Genomic DNA, 22,875 nt, shown 5'->3' with positions numbered 1-22,875 from the left:
GAGATATGGCAGTCTTAAATAAATCCTCTTTAGCTATATCCTTTCCTCAGCAAATCTTTAACCTCAAATATGAATGGTTCAGCCTAGACTACTTTCAGGCTCCTAGGTCCAAATGCCTACTTGACATATACATGAAATGTTTCAGACACCTCTGCAGTATATGCAAACCCAACCTATTCATTCTCATTGGTTTGACCATGATTTACTTTGAAATCATCCCCTTTTTTTCCATCTGCCCAGCCACATCTGTCATTTAGGCCATGATCATCTCCTGCCTGCGATTACTGCAATGATCTTACTGGCTTCCCTGTCTCGATTCCTCTTTCTTTCTGGTTCATCTCTTACTCAGTATCCCAAATAGTACTTAAACAACATGAATCATGTCACTTCCAAGCCTAAATTTCCTTAATTTTAGAATAAAATTCAGAGACCTTATCTGGCCCTTCTTGTCCACACTTTTAGCCACACTGGCCTCCTTTCCGTCTTTGAAACAAATACTTTCTCAACTTCAGGCCTCTGCGTGTTTTGTTCCACTTGCCTGGAATACCCTTCCTGCAGCTATCTACATGCTGGCTCACATTCAGCCATCAGATCTCAGCTCAGATGTCATATCCTCAGAGGTTCTTAATGTGGCCTCTGTTACCTCATTTCATCACCATGTGCTTATCCTTTAGTGCCCTCGTCATACTTACATCTGTCTTACTAATGTCACTCCAGCCCCTCTCCCCCATGCCACCCAGAATGTAAGGCCTATGAGGGCAGGAACCAAGTCTTATTCATCAGAGAATGTATTTTCATCTGGTGTATTTATAATTTTTGTCTGTTTGGTTGTCTGTCTTCTCTAGAATATAAGTTTCATGACAATTCTATTTATAGCTGTAGTATTCCTAGTTCTAAAAGAGTGCCTGGTACTACACACTGGGGGTTGAATCAATTAGTTCATGGCAAAGAAAAGCTGTTTTTGCCTTTGACTTTTTACTCACATTGCTTCTCTGCTCAGAATGTGCTTGCTGCTATCACTCTTGGTTTAGCTTAATACCTCCTTATCCTTTAATACTCAGATCAGGTAATTAACCTCTAGGAAGTCCTACTTGACCACTCACAGTGGTCTTTTAAGCACATGTGTTTTAGAGAGAGAGTGCCAGGATTTAAACACACTAACTAGCTCTATGATCTAAAGAACACCTCTACATATCTTAACTTTTTTCCACCTGTCAAATGAGAGTGATAATCATACAGGTGAACATTAAAAGAAATTACACGAGTAAAAGCATTTGGCATTGTATCTGGCACATAGTAAGAACTCAAAAGATGCTGTTACTTTAGACTAGGTTGAGGGCTCATGTTCTGTGCTCGTGTAACATGCTCTATATATCTAACAATGTACTAACAACCTGGGTTGTAACTGTCATATGTTTGTCTACCCCCCACTCACAGCAGTGACTTCTTTAAGAAGGCCAGAGGTTAGATCCCCCCAATTTTTTTGTCTCTAGTACCCTAGTATAGTACCTGGACACAATAGTTGCTAAATAAACTAAAAAAAAAAAAAGATTTAAAGGGAAGCAAAGTCTAGAGCTGCATGCTGTCCAATATGGTAGCAAAATATTTAAATTCACATCAAGTAATATAAAAAATTCAGTTTTTCAATTGTATTAGCCACACATAAAGAACTCAGTGGTCACATGTGGCCAGTGACTACTGTGCTGAGTAATATATAGAACATTTCTATCATGGCAAAGTTCAACTGGACAGTGCTGGTCTAGAGACTGAAAACAACAGAATGATATTTAACACAAATATCAACTGAAAACCTCAGTTGAAGGCACTACGCTAGGTCATGGTGCTATAAACACAGCATCTCAGAAAGAAGCTGTCGAAACTCAGAACAGTATTGCATAACAAGCACTATTATTTCACTTATCTCTGGTTCACACAGAAAAAATCATAAACACTAAGAATTTTACTAGAAAAGTGGTTACAGTTAGTGCCTAGGCCCTCTATAGTTAAGAGATTCTGCACATGCAGAACACAGAATGTTTCACCACCTCAGGTCTCACAGGATCTTCAATCCCCACAACAGCAATGCATGTAAGGCCGGTGACAATATCATTTTCATTATCCCACTCTGGTTCTGGTTCTCCTGCTGGGAAATCTCTGAATGCAAGACATATGGTTCTCAAGCCTTCTGATGCCATCGGTTCAATCACAGTTTTTACAATATCATCACGGTCCCTTGGTCTGAATACTTTTGCCTCACCATTAGCACTCAAGATTTTGAAACACCTAAAAGGAAATGTTGAATCCAAACATCAATAATTAATAAAAATAATGGTTAATGCCATTTAAGTGAACTGGAAGAGCTAGAAATCATGGGATCTGGTATCTGGAATTTAGAGAGTTACATATGTTGTATTTTTACAAACTTAAATCATATTAACTTTTCACTCTCCCCTGTATAAAAGACAGTTTTCATTTTTATGGTTCTCCTTCGAGAGTTTTCCACTTTATCAATTATTCTCTAAATATTCTCTAAATCCTTTCTTTTAGAAATGTAGAGCTTTCAAATTTTCACAAAGAACCCCTACTGACGGTGGAGAATAATCTATGCCCCTATGCATTTTGGTATAGAGTTAGACATTAATTTTGATGAACATAAAATTCACAAATATTTTCTTCTTTTATAGTAAAACACCAAGTTCATTTAACCCCTTACCTGAGATGTTGTTTCATCAACTATCTTGTTTTACCATAACAGAAAACCCACCACAAAACCCTTCTTGTTAAAATAAGTGTTCTATTAGAATGAGAGAGATAATGCCAAAATAGTTTATCTGTCAGTGACACTAACCATAATCTTTTAATTATCTGCTAAGTAAAAGTTGCCCTGCGGCCTTCCCTATTTAAAGTTGACTTTTCACAGAGCCTCTCTACACTCTCCCTTGGTGAAGCTGCCTCCTCCTGCTTCTGGGCAGGTGACTCCCAAATCTACGTTTCCTGTTTTGTTTCCCAAAGCTCTCCATCACTGCTGAAGAACCCACTCAGAAGTTGTACTAGCACCTTATTCTCACTGTAGGGACGACTAAAAGCTGCCTCCTCAGCGTCCATCTAACAAACATCAACATTACCCCAATAATTCAGTGTACCATGAGCCCACACTTAATGCATCCCTAGGCTCTGTAACTTTAAATAAAAATGACGTATATAACGGAACCCATTTTACCATAGGCTAATTGATACAAACAAGAATTAAGTTCCTATGGTATCTCATCAACATCCTAACAAATGATGTTGAATGAAATGATTTAAAGCAGGTCTATTAGAAGATCTGATATAAATCTAAAACTTCACCTAACTACTTTATCTATATAATATTACCTCATAAGTCCTACATATTTGTCCTCTCGACTGTGTTTCCAGTGGTGTCTCTCCTTTCTCTTCCCCCTGCTAGTGACTTCTTCTGGCTCTGACTTTGAGTTAGAGCTATTCTGATAGCCTTTTGAAATCTGTTTACAGTACATTTTATTCTCCCCCAACCCACCTTATTCCTGATGTAAGAACTGTCTTCAATCACATCTTTGATCATTCTATCTGATGGAAAAAATACTTCAGTCACAGTATCTGGCCTACAACTAAGTTTTAATTGCTCAGCCTAATGTTTAAGAGCCTCTACAACATCACATAAATATCACTTGGAAATAGTTTCTGATACATCTTTTTTTACTATATTTTAGATTCCATGGTATACATTATTTTATTTCACTGTTGCAGAGTTTGTGGTTATCCCTCTCATTCTGAGTTGAGGAAAATGAAACCTAAGAAAAGAATTTGCCTAAAGTCCCAAAGCTAGTGAGGTGCAGGAAAGTGTCAAAGCCTCAGTGATTCTTGATTTAAAACATTTCCCCTGTACCATCATCTGTCTGCTACCCAGCAAGCCATGGATGCAAAACTTCTGGTCTTTCCCACTGAAATCAGACCCCCAAGCTTACTGCAAAGGGAAGGAAGCTGCAGGAGGCCTGTGTGCCAATACGGCCCAGGTCTTCTCTGTTGAACTGGACTGCTGGCTGTTCCCCCACTGCGGCCTCCACGTCCCAACTCCTCTCCTTGGATGTGGCTTCCTTCACCTTGATGCTCTTATTTTACACCAAAACTTATCTCAAATGCCACATCATTCACAGTAAAATTTTTCATCCTAAAACATTACCCACTTTTCATATGCTGCCTTATCATTAATTATACACTTGTCTCTTCAGCTTATTAGACCATAATCTGTCAAGTATTCATTAAAATAACACTAATTATAGTTCACTTGAAAGCAAATTAAGAGAAGTATTTTAAATGTAATTCTGAATGAGTTCTATAGTTCTATTGCTCTTAAAATTTTTTTTAAACTTTTCTACTTCTGTATTGTAATTAAAAAAGCCAAAATAATCTGAACACCTGTAACAGCACATAAACTTTAGGGAAATTATAGATTAACAAATAATATTAAAATTTAAGCTACCTGTCTGTATGAAGACAGTAAAAAAGAAAGTTTACGATTCAAAATGACAGGAGATTTTTAAATATGATACCACAGCCACATAAGCATGATAGAACCTCATTCTAATGTAAAAACAGAATTCTTAATATCTAGTTTTAATGCTTTGCTTTTTCATCACATTTTTGCATCTACTGTCTATAATGCAGTGTTGAATATAAAAACTTCAGTTTTCCTTTATAAGAAGCTTATTTTCTCACGATCCTATATAAAAATGAATTGAACATGTCAAAACAAATACTAAGATTTACTTTATTAAATATACCAGATTGAATGTCAGGGCTTATCCCCCGTGGTAGAACAGTAAGAAATAAAAGAAACTGGAGTCTAGAACAGTAGAATAACAAGGCTGAATATTTGGATACCATTAAAGTGTACTAAAAAGCTCTGAGGTGCTATCAAATGCCTGACATTCACAAACATGAAAACAGAAACAGTAACAACACACTAGGTATTCCATAAAGCAACTGTAGTTAGCAATTTATTCATCTAAGTAGTTTACTCTTACTTTTTCAGAATTATCTCAGATGCACCCTTGCTGAATATTCGATAACTTCCATCTGAATTTTTCAGGACAGTACTCATGGACTTCCTAACAGAATTAAAGGTGTAGACTTTGTATAATGCTTCTTCTGGTATTTCATTTCTAACATCCTGATAATCCCGTTTTAAATCCAAAAGAAGTCCCAACAAGGCACATTCAGTTTTATTACCAACATGACGAGGTAATCCACCCTCTTTCTCTGGTGGCTGTAAGAGAAAAAGGTTTAGAGAATAGCTAGTATCATCTTGCTTCTCTATGACATTTTAATTTATTATATAAAACAGAATGCAGCATTTTAAAACAAAATTACATAGGAAACTTCTATTAACATAGGCATTTCAGAGAGGGACAGAGAAAGACGAAGTAGAAAGGATCTCTGGGACGAGAATGACACGGATTCCAATCTCAGCTGTGCCAGTTACTAGCTACATGAACTTTTGGTAAGTTACCCAAAGGCTCTGGTCCTTGGCTTCAGCATCTGAAAAACAGGAGCGCTTATGACCAAGAATTAAATAAGACATGTGCAGTTTAAAGTTGGTTCCTGACACATAGTAGGATTTAAACTTTAATTCCTTTCCTTTTCCTGCTTTCACTGAGCACTTATATTATTAAAAATTAAATCTAAAATTTTTATGGCTTAAAATAACAGTTTATCCATTAAAATAAAGCACTGTTGCCTGAATACAATATATATAAGAGCTTTATTTTTTCATAGTGTCTTCAAAAGTTTCACCTCATGTAATCATCACAACAGTATTAAGGGCAGATGTGACTATCTTTACTTAATTGAAGAAAGTAAAGCTCAGACTTTCAGCTAATAAAAGGCAAAGCTAGATCTACAACCAAGATCCCCATTTCCTTCCAGTCCAATAATCCAATTCATGTATATTGTCATTAAACAAATTGCAATATTAATTTTGTTCATACTCTTTGTCCATAAACAACAAGAACACATATCAAATGAAAGAATTTCATGCTTTGTTATTAGTAAGACTTTTAAAACTTGCAAAGTTGAAAATATTTCATTTTAAGATAATACAAGTTTAGAATTACTTCACTGAGGTAGTTCCAAAAGGTCTAAGCATCACCTGATAGGTAGGATGTATTGAAAAATGAGAAGATCACGCACCAAACATATAGAAAACATTATTTTAAATTGAAATCTGGTTTCAAAAAAAATTGAGAATGGAATTTCTACAGAAGTCTTTTTTATTTTAGTTCATAAAAGTAGGATGGCCTGGTCTTTCACAAAATAAGCTTAATAAGAATTTAAAATTCAGAACTTTTTGTGGTTATTAAGGCTTAAGAGTGTCTAAATACAGGAAACTAAACATGTAGGAAGAGAAAATGACAGGTAAACAAAATGTATATGTTGAGCAACAAATTTTGTTCATGAAACAAACTGTATTAAAGAAACATACACTATATGACTATATGCCTTTTAAAAACAACACAATTCAGTTTTCCAACAGGTCTAACAAGCTACATACAATCTAATTACAAATTAAAAATCAATTTTCATGTGTAAATCATTAAAGAAACCTACCAGTATTTTTGATGTATAAGCACAATTCACAGAAATTCCTGTTACGAGATAGGACAAAATATTTGGTGGAATAGCTTCTGGTTCAGGAACCTTTTTATAATGCTTTTCATTTATGTAAGCTTGAACGACTGTCATTCTGTTCATTGTCAATGTTCCTGTTTTATCTGAACAAATGGCTGTAGCATTTCCCATGGTTTCACAAGCATCCAGATGCCTTACTAAGTTATTATCTTTCATCATTTTCTACAATGACAAAAAAATCTAGTTAAGCTGCATATAAAACCAACAGCCCCGCCACATTCAAATTATAAACTGCTTAAAATCAGAACAAAAACTCCCAGCTACTCATAGATACAGATACACAGTACAAACCAGGAATTTGATACTATAAGAATTGTAAGTATATTTGACCCATTCAATTCAAGTAAAATTTCTGAGGTTTCAAATCTGACTAGTGCATAACATAATGTCTAGTAAATGAATAGATACCTGCACCCATCTGCAAATCACATTGACTCTACTCCTCCATCAGCTTCTGTGAGGTGTACTCAAATTACAAGAGCAATGACGATCTGTGACAATCTGTACTGTAAGTACCAGAGGTACTTACAGCAGTGTAAGAGTATATTATACTTAAGGATTAAGTCTCCTTATAAAGTGGAAAAGAAAAGATTCTTCTATCAACTACCAAAAAAAAAAAAAAGCCTGTATCAACTAAAATATACAGGTTGTGGGCATGTAGTTGTCTGATTTTTTTTTTTGAGTCTGATAGATTCAAATTAACATACTAAAAACCAGAGTGGGTTATTTTTATCTTTTCTACATGCTGATGCACTTGGTATTCTCACCCCTTGAATCATCTCTCTTACTCACAAGTACAAAAAAGATAGTTTCTAAAAACTTAAAGAGTTTTCACAGTAGTCCCAAAAGGCATTTAAGTTAAAATATTTGATAATTAACTCTGAAAACATATGTAAAATGGGTTAAAAATAACAGAGTTGTTTTCCAAAGTGTGTTCTTTGACTACTAATAGGCAAGATGTTGCGAAAAAATGGTTCCTTGAAGAAATAAATACGGGGAAGAAGATGTGTACCTCCAAAATTACTTGTGATTTGAATTAACATTAAAGAGTAAAAGAATGAAGTTCTTTCTTCAGTAAAGAAAACGTGTTCAATTTTGCACTAACATAAGATGCATAAAAATTACACCTCAGTGAAAAGAATAGTAGTTGGTAACACTTAAGGTAAACATAAAAGGTTAAAGAACAGTAGTTAAAATGCTCTCATTTTCCACTGAAGGAACACAAATCAATCCTGCCTATATCTTTTTGATAAACTGAAAAATTAGTATCATTAATGACTATTCAAAATGAACTACTGACAGTATTGGTAAAATGACAGGTAAATGTGTCTAAAATATGTTTACATCAATTACTTATAATTATCTTAAAATTTTTTAAAAAGGACAAATAATGACATTGTATTTCACCATCACTTCGATACATTTTATTTTTGAGACAAAAGATGTCAAATGTCTGAAAAAAAATAACCTCTTAACAGTAATGAAAAAAAATATTCTTATCATGACAGTTCTATTGTAAAACACTTGGGAGTCCTGGGACAAGAGTTAAAGCAGAAACAATGACTAATTACTTCATCGAGCTCATTGTCATCAATGGTACTTAAGGAGGACCGCTAATTAACAACAGAAATTGACAAGAGCAGCATTCTTTAAGTATAATTTTACTTGTGAAGCCATTTCAAAAGTTTAAAACTGTCCAAGATAAACGTTTAAACTCACCTTTTCCATATAAAGCATAAAACTGATAAAAATAACCTTCAGATTATTACTTTAGTTAAATAGCAGTTAGTAAAGCCATCAAAGCACAGTTTTTTAGCATTCTAGTTGGAAAACAATAATGATTGACCTAACGATAAATCAGGTCGTCCAAGCAGGTGACACGTGAAGAGACCTGAATAAAGTAAGAGATGACTCGAAGGAAGGAATAAGTGAGCTGTGGGAACGTGGTTGGGATATGTAAAGACAACTGGAAGAATGCTGAGGCAGATTAGAAGGAGAAAGAGGTAGGCGATTAGCACCAAGAGGTAAGCAAGAGCCAGACTGGGCGGGACTCTCGGGCCCTGGGAAGGAGCTGGGGTTTTATTCTTAAGTGTCTGAAAAGCCACTGAAGTTTTACGCAAGGAAACGACATGGTAATAACTGTTTTTAGGAAAATGAGTCTGTCTACTTCACGAGGCAATGAAAGTGGGAAAGTGGAAGCAAAGAAGCTTTAGGAGGTTGGATTGCAGTGAACGCTCTTTGCTCTTATACCACAGGTAAATGACATTCTTAATTTTACAAATGGAAAGACGAGGGAACATGACTTGACAATGTCAAATGCCACACAATGAAAATTAAGGCAGCAATCTGCCTCGCAGAGTTGTGCTTAGTTTTGTGGCCAGGGTGTCCTCCAAGGAACGTACAAGTCTCTATGGATAGGGATCTTCATTCAGCGGGGGGAAGAGAGGGAATCAATGAAAGCACTTCTAAAGTACCTACAAGTGTAAATTTATGGAATTCTGACTGTAAGAATCAGAAACAAGAGTAACCAGATGTACATTTTCAACACCATCTGGGGCTTTACACTTAGCACATCTCCTTAAGCATTTCTACTTACCTTGACTGAGTAAGCCAATGAAATGGTGACTGCAAGCGGAAGACCTTCTGGCACGGCTACCACTAAAACTGTAACTCCAATAATGAAGAATTTCACAAAATATTGTATGTAAATTGGTGTGCACTCAGCAAGCCATGGTCTCTTCTGAACCCAGAATGTATCAATTACAAAGTATAATACTAGAATGATAACTGTGATGGCAGACATCAACAAACCTTTCAGTATACAAAGAAAAGAAAAATGTAATTATTTAAATATTCCAGACATGATCCATTGTCAGTTGCAAACTAGCCACCGGAAGCATAATTGGTTTGGTTACCCCTTATTTTAATTTCTCTGGGAAAGTGTTAACCTCTTTTTAAGCACTTGACATTATCATATTTAATTTTTTGCATCTAAATATAGACCTGTCCTCAGAAATGGGGGAAAAGTGTTCATGATTCTTCCCTAGACTTAACTGTATCTTCAATCTTCTACTAAAGCTGAGACAAAATAATAGGGGGTGACAAGGAAATACCCAAAGCTTAGTAGTAAACTGCTGCTTTACATGGTAGTAACTTGCCTATTGCTGAAAGAGAATCCAATAAGAATCTGATGAGAACTGAAATTAAATATTTGATGCTACCTTTCTTATTAAAAAATAATCTGAATTACTATTTTTAGTCTATTCTCATTATTTCATTAACCTAGAAAAACAAGAAGTAATCACATATTACTAATCATTCACCTCTGTATTTTCTAATAATGAGTATTAAAAAATAAGGCAAGTCTACATTTCTGGGTCTAATAATCCAATCCAATGCTTATTAGACACTATCATTATCCTAAATTCACCCTTATCCCCAATACTACAGAGTCAATATTACCATCTGCCTACATATTACAAAAAAAAGAGCTACTATTTGCTATTAGATAATAAGCTTCTTGAGGACAGAAATAAAAACCTCTCCCAACATATTCCTAGGAAGTAAGAGGACAATGTAATTTTAGTGATTTTAATAACATGTGCTGACTGACAAAGGTGACACTGCTAGAGGGCATGCTTTTTCCCTAAGAGCCACTTTTCTTTTTGAACAGAGTAAGTAGTTCTCTCGACATGCGTTTTCTAGTGATGGCAACAATTCAGTAATTTCAGCCTCATCAGGATGATGCTCTAATCCATTTATTGAACTATAACTTTTATTTTTTTTAATTTTTATTTATTTTCAAAGAGAGGGGAAAGGAAGGAGAAAGAGTGGGAGAGAAACATCAATGTGTGGTTGCCCCTCATGTGTCCCCCACTGGGAACTGGCCTGCAACTTAGGCATGTGCCCTGACTGGGAATCGAACCTCGATCCTTTGCTTCACAGGCCCGCGCTCAATCCACTGAGCTACACCAGCCAGGGCTAAACTGTAACATTTAGAAAAACATATACTTCAATTTTTCATAAATACTAAAAAAAATAAAATGTATGGTTAATTTTCATTTTGTTAAAATATAGTTGGGTAACCTCACTGCTAATCCTCTATATTGTTCTCCAAAATTCAGAGATGAGAGCTTGGGGCTTGTGAATAGGGTAGACTCAGGCATCAAATCCTACCCTGACCACTTACTTACAAGCTCACTGGCAGAGGACATGGCCCTCTATGTAAAGTGGGGATAACAGTCTCTAAGCTGCAATGAATATTACAAGGATCTATAATAACTCAAAAGGCCTGGTACATTGTGAATAAAACTGAAAATATTTTTAATTTCTCTTCTACTCACGAAGCAACAATTTTTCAGCTCTATGTCAAAAATGGTTTTTTAAACAAGAAGGTGGCATATTTTAAAACAAAACTCTTTTCTTCTGTATATCATACCTGCTTTGCCAATCTGAACAGCCAGCTTTGTAAGTTTCCCTTGTAAAACAGACTTTTCTTTTTTTGGCAGATTTGCTTTCTTTTTGTCTTTTTCATCACTGTCTCCACCATCCTCACTCTTCAAAGGCTGCATTTCCATGGCTGCACCATCCTGGGCTTTTGCTATATTTAAGAGTAAATGTAATTTCACTGCATTTTAAAAGCTTGCATAACTTGACATTTTGAAGCAAGTTTTGATAAAACTCAGTTTTCTTTCAGAAACTAGAAAAGATTTAAACATTCTGCTTTGTGTATGCATGTGTGTATGTCTACCCAGAGAAACTAAGACAACAGTGAGACTTGGTTGTGCAACTCTGTGCCAGATCTGACAATGTTGTGCCAGGTAATACAGATGAGGTGTGAGAAGAATAAACTATGAACTAAATCATTTCTCTTCCCCTGTGTTGTGTTAGGTAATGAGACTTATTCTGAACGTCACAAATCCCTTCCACATAATTTATGTCTATAACGTACATTATGTATCATCTGACACATAAATACCTATGTGTACTGATTCTTAAATAAATGCAAAAATATTTGTTATATATTTTGTTTCATATGCACTTTTGCTAGTAAGTACATAGTAACCACTATTGTAATACCCCAAGTGTTTACGTTGAAAGTTACCTACATCTGGATTTTTCTATACTTGCAACCACAAATCACAATTAAAATCTTATTGACATTGTGAAGGCAGAATGATTGAGGCACTAATAGGAAGAGTTTAACCAAGTTAATATATACTACTGATTTCCCTTGCTACATGTATCTTATACTTTTGGATAAATATAGTACACTATATAATGAAAATAACTTCTTATAATGAAAAGAAGTTAACTGCACTTTTATCCTCCTGAATTTACCTTTGTTGCGATTCTCAATAGCTCCATCTTGTTTCTTATCTGTAGGAACAGAATGAGAATAAAAGCTTTCCAAAAGAAATGAATACAGGCATGCTAAATTATGCAAAGGCAGTTCACATTTCCGTAACAGCATTGTTACACAATAGTATGTGTGTTTGTATGTGTGTACAGATTAGAAAGCATCTGGCTTACAATGACCTACTGGGTCAATCACTCACTGGGTCTTAACTTTTGCATCTATACTTGTTTTATTTCTCTGTAAGGTTTTATTTTTTATGCTGTAATAAACCCAAATATAATCTAAGAGGTTTTAAAATTAAATACAGATATAATCCTAAGAAAGCATAAAAGGACAGGAGTAGGGTGGGGGGAGAAATGTCATGGAAACACAGTTATCAGGAGCTTGATGGGAATGAGAACAAAAACAGCATGCATAAAGACAGGGGGGGCAAGTACTATCAGTTAATATAATTCTAATAACTGGCTTAGATTTGGGGAAAAGAGAAAGATGAGAATGTCTGAAGCAATAAAGTGATCGAGGAGGGAATGGGTCTATTGTTTGGAAGTAAACAGGATAATATTAGAAATGACAAAAAGGAAGCAGAACATTCATTCAGTCTATATTTCTTCCAACTACTCTATCAAGGAGAACTATCTTCGAACTGGAAAACATGGAACAAATGTGGTCAAGAAGAACAGAGGCTCAAGATAAATGAGGAGATAGTAAGAAAACTCCTAGCTACTTTCAATGACCTCAAGTCTGGAGAGAGACCAGAGAGCCACATTCCAGACTACTAAGGGATCTGAGACAGATTACCCTACCCTGGACTGCTTTTGACTAGGAGGAGGGCTGGAAGTCCGGATGAAAAACAAGTGTCTGGTTCTATTAAAAACAAACAACAACCCCCCCCCGCCGCATGAATAAAAAATGGTAGACAATGAGTTAGATATTAATTCCTGGGAATACCTTTGACTGGGTTAAGAAAAACAGGGGTACAATGTATAAAAAAGGCTGCTTACTGAAAAAGACACTGTGGAATCAGTGATAACAAAGTCATGATACAAACTTCCCTTTTTTTTTTAATAGGGCTCCTCGACGAGACTCCTGTAAATTAGGATGGGGTACCCCAGACGGTCAAGAGAACACTCTTGAGCCAGGCAAGTGGGTCTGATCTGCCACTTACTAGATTTTTGACCTGGAACAAGTTACATAACCTCCATAAGCCTCAGGTTACTCAACAGGAACAAGACTCTTTGCATCCTATGCTAGTGAGTATTAATGAGATAATGCACATAAAGCATTAAATAAATGGTATCATTGCTACTGGTTTTCAAACTGCCTTCCACTCTATCTACGGAGGCATGTGGGAGGCCTGTGGTGAGAGACAGAAAAAATCTAGAATGTGGAGCTTGCTACCCAACTCGCAGCCAGAATTTTTCAAACACATTTTTGTTTGAAATTAAGGCTTCATAGCTAAAGACAAAAACCCAAAGAACAACACACCTAAATATTAAAAACTGCTGTAGTTATAGCAAATCAAGATTTTTGGTGAGGCATTTATTTTAGATCTCAAAATACTTACATGTGTGAGAGAAATATGGGCTTATTGCTCTAAGTTAAACATTAAGCAAATTTGAGTGGTTAAACCACAGTAAAGTGCTGTCAACCTCAAGGGAAAAAAACTGCAGGAATGATCCTGAGTGGAGAACAGTGTGGTACAACCGATACTTAGAAGCAGGGAGGGGAGGACTTTTAAAAAAAAGTACTGTGCTGCCTAACTAAATGAGTCTAAGTTGTCTCCTTATACATGATGGATTGTTATCAAGTTTGCTGATGACGGATTACTTGGAAGGACAGCACATATAATGGATCACATTAAAGATCTTTGTATCTAACAATGAGCTGAATATAACATTACGAGCATAATAGGTGTCAGAGTGAAGTCTTGGTCTTATGTCCAAAAACCAACTCCACGAGTACAGACTGGAAAATCTGCATAGAAAACTTGAAAAATATAAACATCTCAATGAGACCAAAATGTAGTAAGGCTGACAAAGAAAGCTACTACAAAAGTAGCGGGAAAAAATAAGCAAACAGGAAGCAAGAGTTTAATTCATTTTTCTGGTCAGATGACAGGGAGATTCTAAAACCACAAAATAAACAGAATAAAAGCAATGGAAGTGTTCAAGGAGATGATGAATTTACCTCATGGTAAAAGGGATTGATTGATGCCTTCACTAAAAGGCTTTCTGGGCTATTTAATCGAAAAGAAAAACTGCCCCTCCAGTAATTCTACCACTTGAAAGTGCAATATTGAGTAAGAGTGTAATTTTTTGTAGAATTTTTCATATCTTATCTCATGAAAGAAGTGTATGTTTTTGTACCAGTCCTTACAAACTTAGTTGTGGTATTTCCAAATACCAATTCTCATAGCAAATTGCCATTCTTACTTTTCTTTTCCTTTTTCTTCTCATCTTTCTTCTCTTCCTCTTCACCTCCAGCCCCAAGTAAGGTAAAGATAATTCCAGTTTGAGAATTTACGCCCACAGCAGTAACTACCATTCTTCCTGAGCCTTCCATTACGTGAGTTCCTACAACAACAGAAAACTTGTTTGTCTTTAATATCCTTAATATTTAATAAAATAAACTCAATAATTAAAACATTAAAAAAAAACACAAATTCTTATGTTTAATGTTTTAACTCTGTAATCACTCGTATCTGTGTTCAATGCTCAACTCTACCACTCATTTATCATGTGATACTGGGCAAATTATAATATCTCAATTCTTCACCTATAAAATGGATATAACAGATCTATAATGAGACTCTAACCTATAAATGATCAGTGCTTATTAGCACAGTGCCTAGAATTTGTAGGGGTTCAGTAAATGTACAATTTTTAAAATTGTAACATCATCATCCTCAGGACATTTTTCTGAGAAGCAGACTGCTTATTAAAGAAATGTGCTTAGAACCAAAAGCACACCACAGCAATACAAGTCCCACGCCCCCCCCACTCCCAACCGCCTCCACCTGAGCCGGACTTTCACCCCAGCCTGCCTAGATAACTGCAGTAGCCTCCGATCTAGTCTATCCTTCCCGTTCACCCTGAAGTCAATTTTAATCTTCCTAAAGTGTGATTTTTATCCTAAGCCTCTCATGGTTCAAAAATGCCTCACCCTACATTGTCCACTAGACTACGTGCAACATCTTCACTGTAAGACTAACCAATCTTTCATCTTTTTCACCAACTATTTTAACATAAAATTATATTATAGAAAGCTAGGGAGCAGACGTGGGAATACTGATTGAATTCAGACTGTCCCTCACAACAATTTTGAAAATTGGCAAGCATTTTTATTCTTCTTTTCTAGAAATTCGTCCAAGATTACACAACTATTTAGTGGCAAGGTGAGGTTCAGTCCTGCTCTGTGATCAGAGGAGTATAATCTTCCTACAACATAATGCTGATGAATTTGCTTCTAGTTCTTCAACCTGGACAGCCACACCTCTACACTTTCATCATTCGTTAAAAAGGCTTCCCACCGCTCTAATATTTTGGTGAATTTTAAGAAGCTTTCAAACTTAATTCTTTTTTAACACTGAATTAAATATTCTTGACAGTTATCACTCATTTGACCTCCTTCTTTACAACCGCCTGGATGACAGTCTACGGCACCTACCATCATCTCACTTAACAAGTCAATACTCACAGCTTATTTGCTAACATCGTAAAGCATATGCACTTACTCCATTACCTAAGAATTTACACTTGACTATGAATTAATTATGGAGTAACTTTCCAATATGAACTTTTTAAGCCTTTGATTTTCTTGCTTTCAGTATCTATATTCTGAATATTTCACTAATAATTCGTTTCTTTTTCAGTGAAAATGCAAGGGAAACAAGAAATAAACTTTAGGATAGTGAAATAATACTTACTGGGCAAATACTACATCTAAAAGACAATTGTTTTTTTTAAATAATTCTGGCTTTTGGCACATTTCAAGTCTTTATATTCTGTTCTTCTTTCCCATAGGTTATTGTATGTGGGCAGTTAATGTGCTCAAAGTGAACACTTTTGTTCTGGTCATACACCTACTGCCAACTGAAACACTGCTTCTAAAAATCTAAATTTAAGAAGCCAAGAACAGCAGTGAGAGATGGCATCAAGAGAATAAATTAAAAAATGAATGCATCTCATGTTTTTTAGTACATTTTTGGAACAGGGAAATAAATGCAGAAAACCTTCCCACCCATACTGCAATAAGAGACTCCATAAAGTTATTTCAATCTTTTCTTAAGCATGGAAAATCTACTGAGATCTCTTGGTATATTTGGTGTGTTGGGAACCTGAGTATGTATAAACTTACCAGGAATTTCTGTAAAAACAAGCAAGCACCAAAGTTCCGTTAAAGGATGTTAACCTGAAGCTCTTAGGTAAATAAGCTAGACGTACATAAAAGTTCATACAGTACATATGGCAAAAAGGCAAAGAAGACAATTCACCAAATATCACGGCCCAGCTAGTCTATGGAGGAGGTAAGATAGGATCAAATAGCTTCCCCCTGCTTTGGCAAGATTATAGCTTTTATTTGGTTAACATTAAATACTGCTTCTTAGAAGCACAACAAGAAACAAGTAAAATAAACATACAATATATATAAATACATTATCCTTCTGCGAGGTCTGTCTGGAAAAAGTACAGCCATTTTTATATGGTGAGAAGACTTTGTGCAACATCATGACCTGGCAGCCCGGGAGAGTGGACTGGAATGTGCATGTGTGAATAATGATGACTTCACTGTACTAGTCAGTGGGAGCAGAAGATGCCCTTGAGTGAGCCTGTGTACTGTGTGGCCACCGCATTCAAAATAACTGAGCAAGTAGAGCAATGAATCTGCATCACATTTTGCATGAAGCTGCAACATTCCTCTGTGGAAACTATTCAGATGATTCAGAAGGCTGCAGCAATGGGCAACTGGTGACTGGCAGCTCTACCATGACAACGTGCTTACGCATCACGTCTTGTGCAGTGTTTTTGGGGAAACATCACATCACCCGAGTGGCTCAGCCCCCCTCCTACACCCCAGATTTGGTGCCTTGCAACTTCTGGCTTTTCTCAAAACTAAAATCACCTTTGAAAGAGAAGAGATTTCAGACTGTTGATGAGATTCAGGAAACTAAGATGGGGCAGCTGATGGCGACTGGGAGAACTGTGTGAGGTTCCAAGGTGCCTACTCTGAAGGGGACTGAGGCATCACTGCCCTGTGTATAATGTTTCTTTTTTTTTTTTTTTAATTTTTTAATTTTATTTAGTTATTTTTCAAGTACAGTTTTTTGTCTATTTTTCCCATCCCAGCCTCCCCCTGCCCCTTGCTCCCCACCTCCCTCCCATTTCCTCCCTCCCCCTTAGTTCTGTCCCTGTGTCCTTCCTATTTGTTCCTCCAAATCCCTCCCCCTTTTTCCCCTTAACTTCCCTTCCTTCTCCCCTCTGGTCACTATCCCCTTGTTCTCTATTTCAGTGTCTTTGTTTTTTGGGTTTTTTTTTTTCTGCTTACTTGTTTGTTTTGTTGTTTAGCTTCCTGTTAAAGGTGAGATCATATGGTATTTGTCTTTCAGCACCTGGCCTATTTCACTCAGCATAATGCTTTCCAGGTCCATCCATGTTGTTGCAAAGGGTAGTAGCTATGTTTCTTGTATCTTGCATTTTCTTCAACAAATGTCTCTATGTGTCATATTACCTGGCCGGATACTTTCTGGACAGACCTCATCTATCTAAAGTATTTCTGCATGTTTGGAATAAATTACACAAAATCACATAATCTAAAGAAAAACCCAAACAGAGTAACGCATATTCTTATTGGTGTAGGATATTGAGGGAACACAAATCTCAAGATTTTTTTCAAAGAAATGTTAGGTCTGTATTACAATCGAAACTTTTACCCTATTTATAATGGTGTTTATAAATGTACATACATGTAATTACTCTGATTTTCAGTGGTGGGATGTTCTGCAATATGCTTTTTTGGCACATACTTACAAATCTTAAAAAGGTTAACAGTTAAACTCAGGTATGTGCCCCTAACTTTTGATTCTAACTGAACTGATCCTTGTCATAGGTGTGCCTTTGGTTTCAGTAAAACCATGTTCAACCAACTGAAATATAAAATTCAGAGAAGAACTGAAAAATTATGGCTGTCAAATTATTGAATAGTTAAATCAGCTGGAATCTCCTTATAATGTATAGAATGTCAGCATTTCATTAACATCTGAAAATGACAGTAGAAGACAAACTGACAACAATTTGCTTCCTCCACACTCTAGTATAATTCAATCTAATATATTTTAGAAGGCAGCTTATAATTGTCCCCATCATCCCTTCCATTTCATTTCCAATTAACCTTAGGTCAAGCCATCATAGTCAGGCTATTGTAAGAACCATTTAAGCAGACAACCACTTCTTCCCCTTTCAAACAGAGTATCCTCACACATACAAATCCTTCCCTTGTCCATTCTTAGAACATGTCTTAGCCATGTGCAAATTTAATCCTGTCTAGTAGATGTGGTGCTACTGCTGGACCTACTGTTGATTAGTCATATAATCTTTCAGAAATAGTTTATGTTTTTAGACTCTGTTTTCAGTAATTTAATGTGGCAATGGGGTTATGAAAACGTCAAAGGTTTCATCAGTTCTTTTTCTCTCTTTTTAAAGATTTTATTTATTTTTAGAGAGAAGGGAGGGGAAAGAGAAAAACACCGATCTGAGTGAGAAACATCCATTGACTGCATTCTGCACGTGCCCCAACCCCACACGAGACAGCAACCCTGGCATGTGCCTTTTGTAGGGAATTGATCCAGCGACCTTTCACTTTGAGGAATGATGTCCAACCAACCGAGCCACAGTTGTCAGGGCTTATCAGTTCTTAAAAAAAAAAATCCCAAACCCTGTCCTTTGTTGACCATCATAGAGAATTCACTAATTTGCTTTAAACATGTCATTCTTTAATTTTATACTTCAACAGGCCATAAATGTGATACGGAAAAACAATTCAACAGAAATCATTTAGTCTATATTTTCAGTTTTATTGTTAAACTAACATTACCTAACACTGATTCTCAAATCAGGGTAGGTGGTGGTATTCTAAAAGACTCTCTTGAGTCTTTTTGAACTTAGTTTCCTCATTTGTAAACAACAGCTCTGGATTCAAAGACCTCTGACAGTTTACCAAAAAAAAAAAAATCACTAAGGGTTATAAAGATTAAACCAGCATAAAATCCAGAATTCTCCTCACATTATTAGCTCTCAAGGAAACCATGTTGGCTGACAATGGTATACAGTTGTGAGAGCAAAAACAAGTTATGAAAGAAATTTATACCTGATAGAAGTAAGGGATCCTTATCTAAAGACTTCTTAACATGATCAGATTCACCAGTCAATGAGCTTTCATCAATTTTAAGATCATTGCCTTGAATAAGTATGCCATCAGCAGGAAGAAGATCACCTAAAACAAAAAACAATAATGTGCTAAACTGTGAACAAGATTACAATAAATTTTACATCTAGTGTCAAATCTGTCCTCTTTTTGACTTACCATATTTCACTTGAGCAATATCTCCAACAGTGATATCAGCTACAGGTATCTGAATGACCTGACCACCCCTGATGACAGTGAACTTCTGTTCTTGTTCAATTCGACTCTGCAAACCTCTAAACTGTTTTTCCTTACTCCAGTCATTGAAAGCTGTCACTAATACCACACATACTACTGACAAGAGGATTGCAGCTCCTTCAATCCAACCAGTTTCACCTTCACCTTCTTCTTCTCCAACAGAAACTTCTCCACAAACTATTTGGAAAGAAAGAAAATGCTCATCAAAAAGGATTCTGAATTGATGACAACAGATATGTAATAAGTAAATTATAATCTTTATACACCTAGTTAATTTCACTTATAGCTCTAAACACCCCACTGAACTCAAAGCACGCCATAATAACAAAAATGCTTACTATGTCAATTTCAAGTTCCCTGACACTGAAGATTCTCGACCTCAGGAAAGGGAGGCACTCTAGGACTGGAGAAAATTAAATCCTGATCCGAAGACAAGTTACTGATTTATGACACTTGGTTTCTTCAAATGTCACACATTAGGATACCACCACCTACCCTAGAGCGTTGTCATGAGGATTCAACAAGAAGGCATTTGTAAAGTAAGAAGAACAGTAGCTCAGACACCCTTTCACACTCAACCAATGGTTAATGCTATTAATAATTACATATGGTAAGCAAGACACCCATGAAAAGTATTATGTGCTTTCCATGAATCATGCTTACATACTATGTTAATTTTACTAGAATATGATTAAAGGTTAGCTTTCATAACATGAAAAGTTAACTAAAGTGTTATTCAACTATTTGAGCACCTACTGTACATATCAGACACCAGTTCGGGAGCTAGGGATACAGCAGTGAATAAGACATACAAGCTCCCTGTCCTCAAAGAACCTATCTTCAGATTGGTAAGTGTGGATGAAATATAAAGAATTCAGATAATAAAGCACGAATAATGAAAAATCAGGTATCATAAATGCCATGAAGAATATAAAGCATGATGGCATGCTTACAAAAGAAAGAGGTCTAGGAATAGTTGGGTGAACAGAGAAGGCCCCTCTGAAGTGTCCAAGACATTTGAACTAGGAGCTGAATGATAAACAGTAACTAACCACATAGCTCTAATGGAACAGTATTCCAGGGACAGACTCTATGTCTCTAAGTTAGTACAGAGGTTCTATGGCAGAAAAGATTTGAAAAAACGTAGAGGAGGGTGAAAAAAAGCAAAAACTCAGAACTCTAGATCCAATCAATGGTGAAGAAATAATGGAACAGTACTTTTTGGACTTTGGGATGTAATTTATCTCTGAGTCTAAAATCAATTCAGTGGGTCATGACCAGCATTTTGGAAAATGAAACAGAACAAAATAGAAAGGATATACAGGTAGTAAAGGTACATACCGTTTCTTAAAAGCTTACTTTGAGTATTTATAAATTCATATGAAGGCATATGTTCTTCTGCATTCCTACATAAAGATCTTTTTGGTTGAGGGTTGAACTGAAATCTCTGAAAGTCAATGATTCACTTAGGACAGGCAAAGCAAGAAAAGGATGATTCAGAAGAAAAGAATGAGTAAATGAATGACACTAGAAATAATTAAAGTGTATTACAGAATAGTGGGCATGAACTGAAGAGAGAATTGAGGTACAAGGCTTAGAGTAAAGATTAATCTGGGAGAGTTATGAAGGACAGATGAAGGAGAGAAGACAGACGCTAGAGTAAGATCAATTGGAGATGAAACAGAAAGAATGATGTAAACATTAATAAAAACTTGCCTCATATTTCATGAATGTGTAATAAAATTTTCCAAAGACTGCATTACATGTGCTAATATGATACAATGAATGCAGGAGCAGGTGGATTTTGAGTCTCTTAAAAGAGCCTGATGGCACTGACAACTCCAGATTATCTTCCCAGTTGGATAGAATATCAGTATCTCCTTAAGCAAATTTGGGAATGGGTCTGTCACTACAACCTAGGAATTCCAATTCCATAAAATTTGTCCCGTCCTTATTAGTAACAAAATCTACTCATATTGAAAATATTTTCCTTTAATTTTTTTATACTAATGGGGGGGAGGTTAAATAATCTTTCAGTTTTTAACAATCTGCTAACTCACTGAATTCTAGAATACCAATTCCCAGTGTTCTATAATTACAGCTGGGTAAATGAAACACTAATGATTTTAATAATATGTTGCTAAACATAGTATGACCCTTTTCAGATAAAAAAATACATTTTACACATCTTCGCACCTACCCCCACTCATGCATATATACACAAGAACACACAGATACATTTTTATAAACACACTTCCAAAATATGGGAGGTTATCTATTAAACTGGTATAGTAGTCATCTCTCAGAAGCAGCATTTTCAATGAGCAATTCCTATGAAATGTCATTCCCCCCTTATACTCTTAAAGTGTTGCTGCTGAGAAACCCTGATCTACACTGATCTCAGATAAACTGGCTCATTCTGTGAGCACCTTACTTTAGAGGAAAAAGAAGTTTTCACATGAGCTCTAAGTATACCTTTGAAGGAATTACTTTAGATGATTACCTAAGCCAACTTTCAGAGTTAGTATCTATTCAGGTCTTCATAACTTGAAAGAAATAAGAATGAAGCTTTCAAAAACAAAAATGTTTTGGTGAATCACTCTTCTGATAAATAAAATGCTACTGGTTTAACTTTATAGCTACTTAAATATACTGACCAAAACCCAAGCAAGATTTCCTAGCAGTTACAGAATGTACTGTCTGAAATACACATTTTAAATACCTTTTTTTAGAAGGGGAAGAAGAAATTTAAAAGAGAAATGAAGGCCATGGAAAAGTGGGAGAAAAACAAAACCTTTTACAGCTATAAGTTAAAGCAGATTTATGATTCTGTAACTTATTTTTCCACTGGTCAGAATACTTATGTAGTAATGGCAAGGAAATTACCAAATCGTGTACATAACAACACATTTTAAGAACTGCAAAATAATAGGGAAAGAGAATATGTTATTACTTTCATAATGATTTTCCAAAAGATGAAAACTTATTTCACAATAATGTTTAAAAAAACCTGAAAAAAGTGACAGCAGAGACCACATGGCTTAGCTCCTTGCCAGACACACAGTATACATGTATGGGCAGGTTATAACCTCTGTGCCTTACTGTAAAGTGGAGGTGACACTACATATATCACAGGGTTACTGTGAAAACGG

At 35.8% G+C, this 22,875-nt stretch overlaps 1 protein-coding gene across 3 annotated transcripts in view; it reads right to left on the bottom strand.

Moving 5' to 3' along the window:
- The window catches only part of ATP2B1 (ATPase plasma membrane Ca2+ transporting 1), a 127,740-nt gene that overhangs the window by 31,108 nt on the left and 73,757 nt on the right, over nt 1-22,875 (bottom strand). For all 3 annotated transcript variants that reach the window (XM_053658798.1, XM_037150715.2, XM_053658799.1), the window contains exons 4-12: nt 19,646-19,900; nt 19,430-19,555; nt 14,500-14,640; nt 12,049-12,087; nt 11,147-11,308; nt 9,305-9,519; nt 6,628-6,870; nt 5,046-5,287; nt 2,046-2,283 (exon numbers count right to left, since the gene is read on the bottom strand). In XM_053658798.1, the coding sequence (XP_053514773.1) occupies nt 2,046-2,283; nt 5,046-5,287; nt 6,628-6,870; nt 9,305-9,519; nt 11,147-11,308; nt 12,049-12,087; nt 14,500-14,640; nt 19,430-19,555; nt 19,646-19,900 (1,661 nt within the window). The remainder of the gene's footprint in view (nt 1-2,045; nt 2,284-5,045; nt 5,288-6,627; nt 6,871-9,304; nt 9,520-11,146; nt 11,309-12,048; nt 12,088-14,499; nt 14,641-19,429; nt 19,556-19,645; nt 19,901-22,875) is intronic.

This window comes from Artibeus jamaicensis, unplaced genomic scaffold (genome assembly GCF_021234435.1).
Source record: "Artibeus jamaicensis isolate MK-2021 breed Jamaican fruit bat unplaced genomic scaffold, CSHL_Jam_final scaffold_584, whole genome shotgun sequence".
Classification (NCBI taxonomy): Eukaryota; Metazoa; Chordata; class Mammalia; order Chiroptera; family Phyllostomidae; genus Artibeus; species Artibeus jamaicensis.
This window is presented reverse-complemented; position numbering and strand designations above follow the sequence as displayed.